At 38.7% G+C, this 14,556-nt stretch overlaps 1 protein-coding gene across 3 annotated transcripts in view; it reads right to left on the bottom strand.

The window, feature by feature from the left end:
• The window catches only part of Vps13b (vacuolar protein sorting 13 homolog B), a 470,084-nt gene that overhangs the window by 401,860 nt on the left and 53,668 nt on the right, over positions 1-14,556 (bottom strand). For all 3 annotated transcript variants that reach the window (XM_041637454.1, XM_041637453.1, XM_041637452.1), the window contains exons 16-17: positions 14,147-14,271; positions 740-921 (exon numbers count right to left, since the gene is read on the bottom strand). In XM_041637454.1, the coding sequence (XP_041493388.1) occupies positions 740-921; positions 14,147-14,271 (307 nt within the window). The remainder of the gene's footprint in view (positions 1-739; positions 922-14,146; positions 14,272-14,556) is intronic.

Raw genomic sequence — 14,556 nt, forward strand, 5'->3', positions numbered from 1 at the left:
GTATGTCACTGAAGATGACAGAGAAAATAAAATTCCTAGAATCAAAGAAAATACAACAGCAAAGGTGGTTCTCAGAGAGAATATATACATACATACATATATACATACATATATATGTATGAATGACTATACTTAAATAAGAAAGAACTAAATACCATACACATATAACTAAGGTTTTAGTAACACAAAAACAGGTCAAACCCAAACTCAGAAGTTGGAAAGAAATAATAAATGTCAAAAATTAATTTAAATAGAGGATATTTTAAAAAATAATCAGTGAAGCAAAGAAATGGCACTTTAAAATGATATGCAGGGATTGCAAACCTTTAGCCAAACAAAGTGAAAAAGAGAAGACAAATGTTAGCGAGGGAAAAGGGTGCATGACAACAGATACAGATGTAGGAGATGAAGGATCATTGAAGAATTCTCTAAAAAAAAACCCTATTTCAATAAACCACAAACTCCAAAAGAAATGGATCAATCCCTAGACAGACATGACCTAGAGAATCATCAGAGACACCAGGGCATCCATGTGCGCTGCTTTACTTACAACTGCAGTTTAAGAAATCAGTCAAGATGCCCACGAAATGATAAGTGGCTTGAGAAAAAGTGGTATAAATGTCAGTCAAGTTAGTAATTACTTTATAGAAATATACTATAAGTTAAGCATGTCAACACAGGAATTTAAATATCAGTCAACTCTGAAATAGATTTTCCTTAGGAGGAAAACTGCTTTTACCTGTAGTTTGGAAGACTTCATTCATCAAAGCTTCATTCACTGTTGAAGAGCTGCTATTTCCAATATGAGCCCAACTCTGATATATTGCTTGCAGCAAAAGTGTCTGTGCTCTTGTCGCTTGAATTGTGAGATTTGGCAGTTCAAAAATACCTTCAGTTACAACAGTCTGAGATCTTTTGGTCCTAAACATGAAAACAAAGAAAATACAAATAAATAAGTGAATAGCACTTATATAGAACATAGTAATTAGGCTACATTGAAATTGTGTATGCTATGCATGTGTGTACATATATATGTACATGCTCATGTATGTTTATACATGTGTACATGTGTGTAGACAGTAAAGCCAGAAGCCAATATCAGGTCTTCCTCAATCACTCTACACATTTTCTGAGACTGCCTCTCACTGAACCTGGAACTCCCCACTTTGGCTAGACAGGTGGAGTCCTCCTACCACAGCCCCCACCCTGACTCCACCGCCATCAGGAAAGCTAGACAGAAAAACATTCTATCACTACTAACACGAGTAAAGAATACAAACAACTGGGTCATCTACATTGTGAAAAATGTATCACGAACCTAAGACAATGTACTTTCATCTCAACAGAGTCCTGGGCAGGGGAATACAGCAAAAGCCATGCTCCTAGAAGAACCCCTACTATAACATGAATTATACAGTTATTACAGAGTGGATACTTGGTACAAGTGGGACTTCAGTATTTCAGAATAAAAATACCTACTTTATACTTTAACTTTCAAACCATCTGATGTCACGTAAAATGGTTCCTAATGGATTGCACAGTTTTAACTAAAATGTAAACATAAGCAAATACAAAAACAATTTAATTATTCTACATTATTTCCAAAGGCTGGAGAGTAATTCTTTTCTTCAGATTTATTATTAAAAAAACATACTTTGCACAACTCATTTTTCTTACAAACAAGGTAATTTTGCCATACATACATAAGATTTTGAAGGCTTTCTTTTTCAGTTATACCAACTACAAACTCAAGTATAGTTTACTATACTCCTTTTGAATTAATATTTAAACTAAAATAAACAAAATGATTTGGCAACACATAGTAGCTGATACAATGCACCAACTATTGTTGATGTAACAATATCAACAGGAAAGGTTTTTCTTTCTTTTGTCGTTTAATTATATTTCACAGGTTAGCAAGCTAGGGAAAGTAACAAAGGTCTGTGTTTCTTATTACTCAGTTCACCAAATCGTCATGTTATACTATCTTTGCTTCAGAAAATATTTAGAGATCAATAGATTTTACAACTTACAGCTACTTGGGGACTCTTTAATATGTCAATGCAAATATACACTAAAAGTGTGACTTTTCCTTGTGACTTATACCACTACACATTTATTTAAACAAAGCACCTCAATATAAAATCATACAAAAGCATCTAACAAGTTCTAGACTCCTCTTAAAATATCACTAAGCTGCATTTTAACAGTTATATTGGTTAATATAAAGTCATAAATTTGGCAAATGTCTAGGGTTTATATTCAGAAATCATGGTATAAATATATGTTCACTTTACAGAATAGATTTTCAAACTATCAGTTCAAACATCACTCTCTAGAGAAAAATAAATCGTAGAGTAACTAGTGGGATAAACAACTCATTAAAACTCAACTTGGACAAACTCCAGAATAAATTGAAGGAAACAGAAACAAGTAGATCTTAATTGCTTAGTAGCAAATACTTTAAATGAATATACCCTAATTACAATTTCAAAGACTGATCTGTCATTTCCTGGCAAATTATAAATAGAGACAATCAAATTTCTGTGCCAATGCAATTTCTATTTTTAAAAATTCTTGCTTTCAGTAGATAACAAGAAAATTCAGAAGTGTGGTTCTTCCTACCACTGGATGCAAAGAAACTAAGGAGTCTTCCACATGCACCCTCCAGGCACAAGGAGCCCTTCTCTAGGACACACTCCATAGCAACAGCTGGACATAAAGATTCCTACAGAGGTCCCAAATGCCAAGTTTGAAAACACAGATTGGTTCCCAAAATTTATTTTTATTATTTCTCACATCCTGTACAATAAAATAAGGTTAGGTCATTATTTTCCAAAATTAAGTTAATACAAAAATCTTACTAACTTATGAGACTAGGTAAAACATGGAAAATTGTGGGATTTTCTTTTTTACAGAACGGTTACTTAACTGACATAACATTTCATACTCAAAATATAATCTTTTAAGTTCTTTCTACAAATTAAATGATAGGTTAAATGACAGTGTACCTCCTACTCCCATATAGGCACTCTCTAAAAATGAGCACACACAGACCTCTGTGCGCCCAGCATGTGCACTGCAATGATAAGCACTCTCTAAAAATGAGCACACACAGACCTCTGTGCGCCCAGCATGTGCACTGCAATGATAAGCACTCTCTAAAAATGAGCACACACAGACCTCTGTGCGCCCAGCATGTGCACTGCAATGATAAGCACTCTCTAAAAATGAGCACACACAGACCTCTGTGCGCCCAGCATGTGCACTGCAATGATAAGCACCCTCTAAAAATGAGCACACACAGACCTCTGTGCGCCCAGCATGTGCACGGCAATGATAAGCACTCTCTAAAAATGAGCACACACAGACCTCTCTGCTCCCAGCATGTGCACGGCAATGATAAGCACTCTCTAAAAATGAGCACACACAGACCTCTGTGCGCCCAGCATGTGCACAGCAATGATAACAGTTTGGAAATGGACGGACATGTGCTGGCCTGCTTCCTCCAACTAAACTCCATCAAAGTTAGAATACCTGTCCTTCTCTGTGCTCTCTCAATGCGGCCTGGAGCTACACTGCAAGGTCAAGGTCCCAGGCAGGGCTTCTGAGCACCCTATAACCAACATCACCAGTGCTAGCTAAGGACACCGTGTACGCTACATCCTATCATGTTAAGAAATGGTCGGGGAGAAAATTGGGATCTTGGGGTGGGGTGGGTTGGGGGTAAGGGGAGATGGGGAGAGAAAAGTTAGAAGGGAAGGAGGTCGGGCCTTGGGAAAGCAGGAGGATTGGGATAAAGGAAGGTTGGACAGGGGAGCACGGAACCACAATTCTTAGTTAAGGGAACCACTTTAGGGTTGGCAAGAGACCTGACCCTAGAGGGGCTCCCAGGTGCCCAAGCTGAGGTCCCCAGTTAGTTCCTTGGGCAGTTGAGAATAGGGAACCTGAAATGACCCTATCCTTGAGCAATACTGACGAATATCTTGCATATCATCATAGAACCTTCATCTGGTGATGGATGGAGATAGAGACCCACACTGGAGCACTGGACTGAGCTCCCAAAGTCCCAATGAGGAGCAGAAGGAGGGAGAACATGAGCAAAGAAGTCGGGACCACGAGGGATGCACCCACCCACTGAGACAGTGGAGCTGATCTATTGAGAGCTCACCAAGACCAGATGGACTGTGACTGAAAAAGCATGGGATAAAACTGGACTCTCTGAACATGGCGAACTGTGAGGGCTGATGAGATGCAAAGGACAATGGCACGGGGGTTTGATCCTACGTAATGTGATGGCTTTGTGGGAGCCCAGCCAGTTTGGATGTTCACCTTCCTAGATATGGACGGAGGTGGGAGGTCCTAGGTCTTACCACAGGGCAGAAAACCCTGACTGCTCTTTGGACTGGAGAGGGAGGGGGAAAGGAGTGGGGGGAGGGGGAGAAGGGTGGGAGGAGGGGGCGTAGGGGGGGAGGAGGGGGAGGGAAATGGGAGGCTGGGAGGAGGTGGAAACTTGTTTTTTTTTTTCTCCTTTTCTCAATAAAAAAAAAAAGAAAAAGAAAAAGAAATGGTCCTTGGTTGGCAGAAGAGAGGGCGCCTGAACTGGCCTTGCCCCATAATCACACTGATGATTATCTCGAATATCAACATAGAATCTTTGCGATGGATGGAGATAGAGACAGAGACCCACATCAGAGCACTGGACTGAGCTCACAAGGTCCGGTTGAAGAGCAGAAGGAGGGAAAAGATGAGCAAGGAAGTCAGGACGCGAGGGGTTGGGTCCACACACTGAGACAGTGTGCTTGATCTAATGGGAAATCACCTAATCCAACTGGACTAGGACTGAATGAGCATGTGATCAAATGCAGCTGACAATGGGGGCTGACTGAGAAGCCATTGATAAAGGCACTGGGACTTATTTCTACTGCTTGTACTGGCTTTTTGGCACCCTAGTCTATTTGGATGCAAAGCTTCCTAGGCCTGGATGCAGGGGGGTAGGGCCTTGGACTTCCCACAGGGCAGGTCACCCTGCCCTCAGTTAAGGCTGGAGGGGGAGGGAGGAAGGGGAATAGGGGAGTGGAAGGGCAATGGGAGGGGAGGGAGTAGAAATTTTTTGAATGGAAAAATAAAAGATAAAAATAAAAAAAGGAAATGAAAACACTTTGTAAGTTGGATATGGTGGCATATCTGGAAGGCAGAAGCAGATGGATCTCTGAGTTCAAAGCTAGCCTGATCTACATAGTGAATTCAGGAACAGTCAGAGATATGGAGAAAGACCATGTTTCAAAATAAAGACAAGATTTTTATCAGTGGAAAGGGAATTACTGGGAGCAGAGGGTACAAATGAAGCAAAGAACAAAGAAATTAAGAATGAGGGAAGTGAAAGATCAGCCAACACAAAGGATTTAGGAACCTGTTATAAGGAAAATTGCTATTTTGATAATATATGCTCATAAAATTATTTTTGAAAATATATTGTATATTAAATAAAAATAAATTTTAAAGATTCATAATAGACCTTACATTAATATAATCTTAATGTAGACAAATCACTATAAAATGTATAAGCTGTGCAAATAAAAATGTAAGTCAATTACTTATATGATCTGGGATTTTACACTTCTAATTTGGTAATGTATAAGTGGTAAAGTGTAATACAAATATGTTTTTGTCATGGCTTATGGAAAATAACAGAGTTTTCTCTTGTAATATACTTATAATTACTATTGTGAATTCATTTTTTAAAAACCCAAATGTTCATTTACTGATGAATTAAGAAACAAAATAAAAGTCTATCCACAATGCTACTTAAACATACAACAACGAACTGTTGTTACGTATGATATGGTTGAAACATGGAACAAAAGACCACATCCTACTATAGTCCCAAAAAAAAAAAGTGAATGGAAAAGATATATGCATATATATGAAGTAAATCTTGATGTGGGAGTGTCTATCAATCTGTTGATTTCATTGGTTAAGCAATAAAGAAACTGCTTGGCCCTCATAGGTTAAAACATAGGTGGGTGGAGTAAACAGAACAGAATGCTGGGAGGAAGAGGAAGTGAGCTCAGACTCGACAGCTCTGCTCTCTGGAGCAGAGATGCCATGCTCCCCTCTCCCAGCGCGAGAGCTCTGCTCTCTGAGGCACATGCGATGAAGCTCTGACCCAGGATGGATGTAGGCTAGAATCTTTCCCGGTAAGCGCACCTTGGGGTGCTACACACAGTTGATTAGAAATGGGCTAAATTAATATGTGAGAATTAGCCTAGAAGAGGCTAGATAGAAATGAGCCAAGCAGTGTTTAAATAAATACAATTTGTGTGTTGTTATTTCGGGCATAAGCTAGCAGGCGGCCGGGGTGCTGGGGACGCAGCCCTGCCACTCCTATTACTACAAAATCTATAGTTCCTTTAAAGCTAAAATGAAAACAATCTTTACTGTAGCAAAGAACATCACCTGCGTTTGGTGGGATTCTGATGAAAATTTATAAGGTTGATAAATAAAGTAAAATTCATTGAACTTTACATGTCAAATCTTGTGTTCTAAAATTCATAATTTCAGCCAGGCCTACAAATGCCTACACTTACATTCGCTAAGCATGTTTAAATTTCAGACCGGGAGGAAGGTTTCAGATCTTCTTACAGTCACTGCTTCCATAGACTTGGGTCTTTGAGTGGTGGTGTCTTCTCTTTAACCTTGGGACACACAGGCTTTTGTCATGAGAATAGTGCACATGCTCACCTTGTTTTATCAACCTTCAAAACTCATGCAAACTAGTGAGCTGTGTCAGAAGAGCACTCTTCTCAAGACTGCAATGACCTGTGCATTATAATTCAAATCTTTGTTAAGTCTACCAACTTTGAAATTAGATTAGTCTTATATATAGAATTTAATCACATTTGTATCATGACTGGTTTCTTCATGCCTGGAGCAATTATGCTTCAGGACCTAACTGTAACTCATTTTCAGTAGATGTTTATTAAAACAAGCAGAAAGGAATTTAGTTAAATAAACATTCTAAAAATTGAAGCTATAGAAAAACAACAGGGATACATACATGCTCAAGTTACTGTATAAAAAAGACAAGTTACCCAAAACTACCCACACTCTGTGTCTTAGTAAGGGTTACAATTACTGCAGTGAAACACCATGACCAAAGAAACTTGGGGAGGGAAGGGATTATTTGCCTTATACTTCTACCTCATAGTTCATCACTGAAGGAAATCAGGACAGGAAATCAAAAACAGCAAAAACCTGATGCAGAGGCCATGAAGGGGTGCTGCTCACTGGTTTGCTCAGCCTGCATTCTTGTGGAAGTCAGGATCACAAGTCCAGGGATGGCACCACCATAACGGGTTGGGTCACCCTCCAGTCACTAAGAAAATGCCCCACAAGCTTACCTACAGCCCATCTTATGGAGTCTGTTGAACAAATAATAAAAACCCAGAGAGAGATATTGGGATTTAAGCTGAACATCAGAGAAGCAAAGCAGCCAAGTCACTAGAGAGATCTTACCTCTACCAAGACACAAACAAAATGGCAATCCAGTAATTCTCTCCACCAACCTCAGACTGTATGCTTCACTGAGTCATTGTCTCTTTCCCCTTTATATTTCTCTCTCCACTCAGGAATATCACTCCTGTCTTCACTTCCCTAGTGCTAGAATTAAAGGCATGTGATCCCAAGGGATGGGATCACCTTTGTATGAGCTCTGTTTCTCTTTTAGACAGATTCAATCTTGTGTAGCCCAGGGTAGACTTGAACCCAGAGAGATCTGTCTGCCAATATCTTCTGACTTAAGTAGTTCCAGGAAATTATCAGCTGAACCTGAGAGAGAATTGGCTTTGACTGAAGAAAAATTACAGAAGGCACATGTGGATCATGTGGATCCGAATCTTAACTGCATGCTGGTCATATCACCCTCCAAGCATTTCTCTACAGGAGTTTTAATGCAGAGGGAAGATACTATCTTACAATGGATCTTTTAGCACATAAACTGAGTAAAAAATTAAAAAGTTATGTGGAAAAGGACTCTGGGTTCATTCTAAAAAGAAAATTGAGAAGAACCAGAAGAAATTATAGCACCTTTTAATAATGATGAAATAAACAAATTATGGGAAGAAAATAAACCCTGACAAAAAATTGTAGTAATTTTTGGGGAGAGATTAAACAACAACTATACCAAAAGCAATAGAATTCAACTTATAAGGAAAACTGAATCCTTCCTCACATTGTACAGGAAATACCAGTAACTGGGGCCCTACATTCTATACTGATGCAGATTAATCAGGAAAGACAGGCAACAAATCAGATTTTTTAAGTAAAGTGGATCAAAGCCCTTAAGTCATCACAAATTTGTTATTCTCATAGTAATAAGAACTTTTAAAGAACCTCTCAACATAGTTACCGATTTGCAACATGCAAAAAGAGTTGTTTTACATATTGAAATCACTGAATTTATACTAGACGGTACAGAATTGACTTTATTGTTTACTCAGTTACAAAATACAATCAGGAATAGGAATCACCCCATATTTATAATACACATCCAATCCCACAGGAGTATGCAAGGTCCTCTAGAACAAAGTAATGCAGAAATCGATCAATTATTGATTGGAAATGTGCTGAAGGCCTCAGAATTTCCTAAAAACCATCATATCAATAGCAAAGGTTTAAAAGAAGGCTTTCCCACCATGTGACAACAAGCCAAGGAAATTGTAAGAAAATGTCCTACTTGTTCTTTATACAACCAAACACCATTACCTGCAGGAGGTAACCCAAAGAGTACTCGAAAGAATGAAATATGGCAGATGAATGTATTTCCCTTCTGTAGAATTTGGAAAATTAAAATATGTACACCACATCATTGATACCTATTCAGGTTTTCAATCACCAACTATTTTGAGTTTGGAAAAGGCTGATTCATTAATCACACATTTGCTAGAAGTTATGGCCATCATGAGTATTCCTGCACAAATACAGACAGACAATGCTCAGCATATGTCTCTGTAGGAGCTCCTTCTGTATTTGTGTTGCTTTCATTGGTTGAATAAAGAAACTGCCTTGGCCTTTTGGTAGGGCAGTACTTAGATAGGCCGAAAGACAGAATTGAATGCTGGAGGAGGAAGGCAGACAGAGAGAGCTGCCATGAAGTCGCCAGGTCAGAGACGCTGAATCTTTCCTGGTAAGCCACAACCTCATGGTGAAATAAAGATTATTGAAAATGGGTTAATTCAAGATATGAGAGTTAGCCAATAAGAGGCTATAGATAATGTACCAGGCAGTAATTTAATTGTATTAATTTCTGTGTGGTTATTTTGGGGTTAAGCTAGCCATGCGGCGGGATGCGGCCCACTCCTTCTTACTACATGCCTCTAAGAATATTCAACAGTTTTTTACTTATTATAATACAAAGCATATTACAGGTATACCACACCATCCTACAGGCCAGGCAATTATAGAAAGATCAAATCAAACAATAAAAGATATTTAAATGAACAGAATGGAATAATAAAGACACCCATAAACAGACTACCAAATGCTTTATTAACTTTGACTTTTCTAAATGCTAATAAGAAAGGAACAACAGCTATGGAGAGACATGGGATGGTAGAAAAACTATGGCGTTAAATCAGACCATGTACTTTAAAGATGTACTGACCTCAGAATGGAAACCAGGACATGTGTTAACGGTGGGGAGGGGTTTTGCTTTTGTTTCCACAGAAAAAAAAAATTATGGATCAAAATTAATAAAGATTTGATTTGAACAAGAGACACCTCTTAATTAGAAAAGATGATAATAGTTCATCAAACATCATAGCTGTTTAATTCAAACTAACCTATAAAACTAGCAAATGCTTTTCATTTGATCAGAAATAACTTGCCAAAAGACAACCTCCCCAAAATTAAAGTTAGGGAAGAGTTCTGTTTCTGTCTTTTCAGGAGAATGAAGAAATCTAAGGAATCCTAAGACCACTGGACAAATGAGACATCTATAAAAAAAGAACAAATCATTCAGAAAAAAAAAAAGTCTCAAAAAAAAGAGTAAATTGGCCTATTGGTATATCACATTTACAACAGGAAAAATTTCATAAATCTTGCCAAATGCTTGTTTTTGCTGTTCTCTACAGACATATAAGGCAAACAGTCATTGTGCAGTCCCAATCCAGTTAGAGATTAAAGCTGACTTTGGAGTTCTAGTGTGGCTCTCTCCTTCTCTAAACCTAAGCATGCTTATTAAAGTGTAATTCAAAATCTCTGTCTCATGAGAAGAGCCACCTTATATGGGACAGAAGAAAAACAAACATTTAAGGACTACTTTATTGCCACTAATCTCATAATCCAATGGTTTTATATTGGCTCTTTAACAGCTTTTCTTAGGGGATAAAATTTATAAGATTAATATATATTCTAAACTTTTGGTTATGACATTAATGGTCACATAAAATACTAACTAAATTGAGAAAATGCTTCATTATATCTTTCTATACATGATTTTGGTTTGAGTCTCTATCAGTTTTCAGCAGTGTACCATGACCACGCCTTACAGCGACTTTGACATCTCCAGAAGGAAGATGGGGCCTCACAATGAGGATTCCTCCAGGACTATGTTAACACCACTAAGGCTAAAACATACCACCTAAAGATCTGCTTCACTACAACTAGACTACACGTGGCTCAGAACAATCGTGGTGACCTGAGATGATCCAGCCACACAGACTGCTCTAGCCAGGCTGTGGGACAAGTCCTGTGTTTTCCCATTATGCAGAGACTGGACAACAAATGATACCACTCTCGGGACTTAACAGTTAACCCAAAATTTTCTTTTCAGGATCCCTAAAGATACCGTCACCCCCAGAAAGCAAGAAGCAAATTTAAGAATATGCCGCCCACATTCACATGAGGTGGGGTAGGTAATTTTTGGTCATTCAGTGTGTTATGGATATTTTTCATTGTTTAGGGAGGTTGGTTATAAATTATTATTGGTTACAGTCAGTAGGAAAGTTGAACAAAGGATATTAGATATTAGATCATCAAAACAAGACAGTTCTTGTTTTCGAAGGAAAAAGGGGAATACAGATATGATAAGATAAAAAGGTAGATTGTAAAAGTCTACTCTGGAAAGAAAAAAGGACATAAATATGAATTAAAAAATTTATAGATAAAAAAGTAGTTTTTAATCTACCTCTAAAAAGCAACTACTAGCTTTAAATATTTTACATTGGACTTTTAGATATTGTATACAAATTTTGTATATTGATATAAATTTGAGATTAATTTTGTCAAAACATACTACACATACATTTATAATCTTGTTCAAGGAATTGTGCCTATACAGCTCATTTAATAATGCAATGCAAATTTATAGTCCTTGAAAATTATTATTACCCATTGCTTAGGATAGTAAGGAAATGCAGGTTAGTAATTAGTCACCTATAATAGTTGAATTTGTACTCACATTAGGTATGTTCTCAAGGTCAAACAAAGATATATTTTAGATAGACAGGTCATCTTTAAACACTTAAGATATCTACAGACTATGATATATAAGATGTTGAAATAACATAGGCTCTATTTCACAACAATGAGACATGTCTGCTCCTGGCAGCACCAATCTACTTCAGAGAAGATGATGGACATCAAAGAAACTCCAGAAGAAGTTTACTTTCTTTGTAGCAAAAGAAAGTCACTGGGCAAGAAAGTGCCCTTGACTCAACTACTGACAGTCTGCTGTCCTAACCCGATAAGCAGGACACAAAAGAGAGTGACTGTCACCATTAAGACAAGGTGGGACAGCTCTTTAGAATATCCTGCTTCAGAGAAAAGTCTTTTGGATATTCTAGATCTGTAGGCTAAAAATGGATGCCTCAACATTTCAGAGGAACTTTGGGTGACTGTCCAGGCAACCAGCTGTTTCTGTCATTTCTCACATTTTTTGGAAGTTGCTTGCTTGTACTTCCTGCTTACTCAGGTAATAGTATTTTCTTCTTGGGTCTCTGAGGTAACTGAAGACGAAATAGTTATAGTTTTCCTTTTTTTAACAGATTCAGAAAAGAAACTCACTAAAGAGGTATAAAGTGTAAAAGGTTTAGAGACATTATAGATAATTTGATAATGCAAATTAGGATAGAAAGTGAATTAGGTACAACCTTTCGAATTCATCAAGATAGGATAGATATAGACTATTTTTTCTGAATTTGTCAAATGCAAATAAATACGCTGTCAATGTATATTGTATATATTGTAGTTATTGTGTATAATTTTCCTTATACTTATTGTATATAATTTTTCTTATATTACTTATAGCCTTCTATAAGGGGGATATACATAATATGGGGAAAATACAGTGATATAGTATTTGTGTTTTAATAAATAAAGCTTGCCTGAAGATCAGAGGGCAAAGCAGATACACGTCAGCCATACAGGCCAGGCAGTGGTGGAGCACACCTTTAATCCCAGCAGCCACACTGGTCAGCCAAAGAGACTGAGTGGTGGTGGTGCACGCCTTTACTCCCAGCACTGGAGAGGAATTTAAAATGGAGGAGACAAGTTTCAGGGTCTATCTGAGGATTTCTGAAGGCAGGATCACCCACTTCAGTCTGAGGTAGAGGCAAGAGCCAGAGGCTGGCTGCTTTCCTTTTCTGCTCTTCAGTTTGAATCCCAGTATCTGTTTCTAGGTTTTTATTATTCATGCTACACCTTACTAAGTTCACCATCAAATGTACGTTATTAAAGGAACACAGTATTTCAGTAAAGACATCCATAGTGACACATCAGGGCCACGTCTGAGTCAGTGGCCCTACTGCTGCCAGGATCTGTGCTGGTGTCCAACACTTGGGTAACCACCTATCCCGGGTGGCCTGCGCACTGGAGACCTGGCCGGCCCCGCACCCAGCAGAAGAGCTGTGCAGTGTCATGGACACAGGATAGCTGTCCCCAGGACACTCGGTGAATGCAAAACCTTCCCTCCACTGCCAGCTGCCATAACAGAAGAAGTGGCCATGCAAGTGGCCCCATTCCTCACCTGTCCTATTGTGGAAGAGCTGGCCTCAATGGCACGGGCGAGGGAGGCTTGGCCCTCACCATTGCATGAGGGGAATGATCCTGGTGGAGGACAACACTGACCAGCTCAGTTACTACCCAGGCCCACACCCAGGACTTTGAGTTAGCCCAATCCCAACATCTACCTCATCTATGACCTACTGGAACACATGAAGAGACTGGTCCCGTGGAACCACAGCCACAGGAACTCCGTGACAACAGGTAACAGCAGGGGATCCCAAAGAAAACTCAGTGAGGGTCCAGTACTGATGGTGCTCCAGAAGCCAGAGGCCCTGAACCAGACCAACAACTCAGTGCAATGAACATTTGCAAGTAAAGCTCTTTGGACAAAAGGGGTCCACTGTGTTACACACTGCAGCTCCCAAGGCCACTATGACAAATGAGCATGTGATGGAGATGCGGGAAAAATAGGGGTGAAGTCATTATTCTCTCTTTTATTTTCATTTTAATTTTCTTTTGTGGGAAGAGGTACAGTGATAAAGGATGGCCATGGAAGGACAGGGAAATAAGTGGGATTGGGGCACACGATGTGAAATTCCCAAAAAATCAATTTTAAAAATTACGTTAATAAAAAGAGGTTTTCATTTTCTTAAGTTGTAGGCAGACTTTTCTTTCCTGCCAGACAGTTCCCAAATAACCACATGGAAACTTATTAATTACAAATGTTCAGCCAATAGCTCGGGCTTATTACTAACTCTTACAACTTAAATTACCCTATTTCTCTTAATCTATGTTTTGCCACTGACTCATGGCTTTATCTGTCTCCAGCATGTCTGGCTGCCTCTGCATTTCCTAGTAACTCTGCCTTCTTCCCAGCATCCTCTGTGCCTGGAAATCCTGCCTAGCTATTGGCCGTTTGGCTTTTTATTAAACCAATCAGAGTGGCACTTCTTCACAGCGTACAAAAAGATTATTCTAAAACATTAGGTCTCAATAAAAATATAATTTCAATTGTTTTCAAAAGTTTTGTAAAAAGCTAATACCTGAGCATAAAATAGACATGTTTGATTTTTTTTCCCATCCACAAACTATAAAAATAAAAATGAACATAAACCACAGAGTTTAACCAGTCCTTACTTACCAGAGAGCAGGGAGTTTCAGAAGTTTCCCATACAGGGCAGTGCTGAAAGAGGGGATAATTGGTACAGGCAAGCAGTAAGATCCACTGTGAGTCAAAGATGTCAGTCCTGCCTGGAAACCAAACACCTGAGACAACAGAACACAATCAAACCTTCAGAGCTGAGTAAGCAAGGATGAGACGTCAGCTGCACAAGAAATATGCTACCATGTTTGTTCTACTACCCAAATGAAGCACCAAGAAAACATGTTCTTCTGTTTGAGATGGTTTGACAGCAGTTACATTTCAATACTTTACGCTTAAATTTATCTGAAGAAATCCAAAGATTGTCTTTGGTGTGCTACCGTTTTACATTACACACATATAACTAAGGAGCACTAGTGTGTCAACTGAGAGACAGGGAAGTACTTTAA

Source organism: Microtus oregoni, unplaced genomic scaffold (genome assembly GCF_018167655.1).
Source record: "Microtus oregoni isolate MIOR12 unplaced genomic scaffold, Mior012 000053F_ref0000044, whole genome shotgun sequence".
Classification (NCBI taxonomy): domain Eukaryota; kingdom Metazoa; phylum Chordata; class Mammalia; order Rodentia; family Cricetidae; genus Microtus; species Microtus oregoni.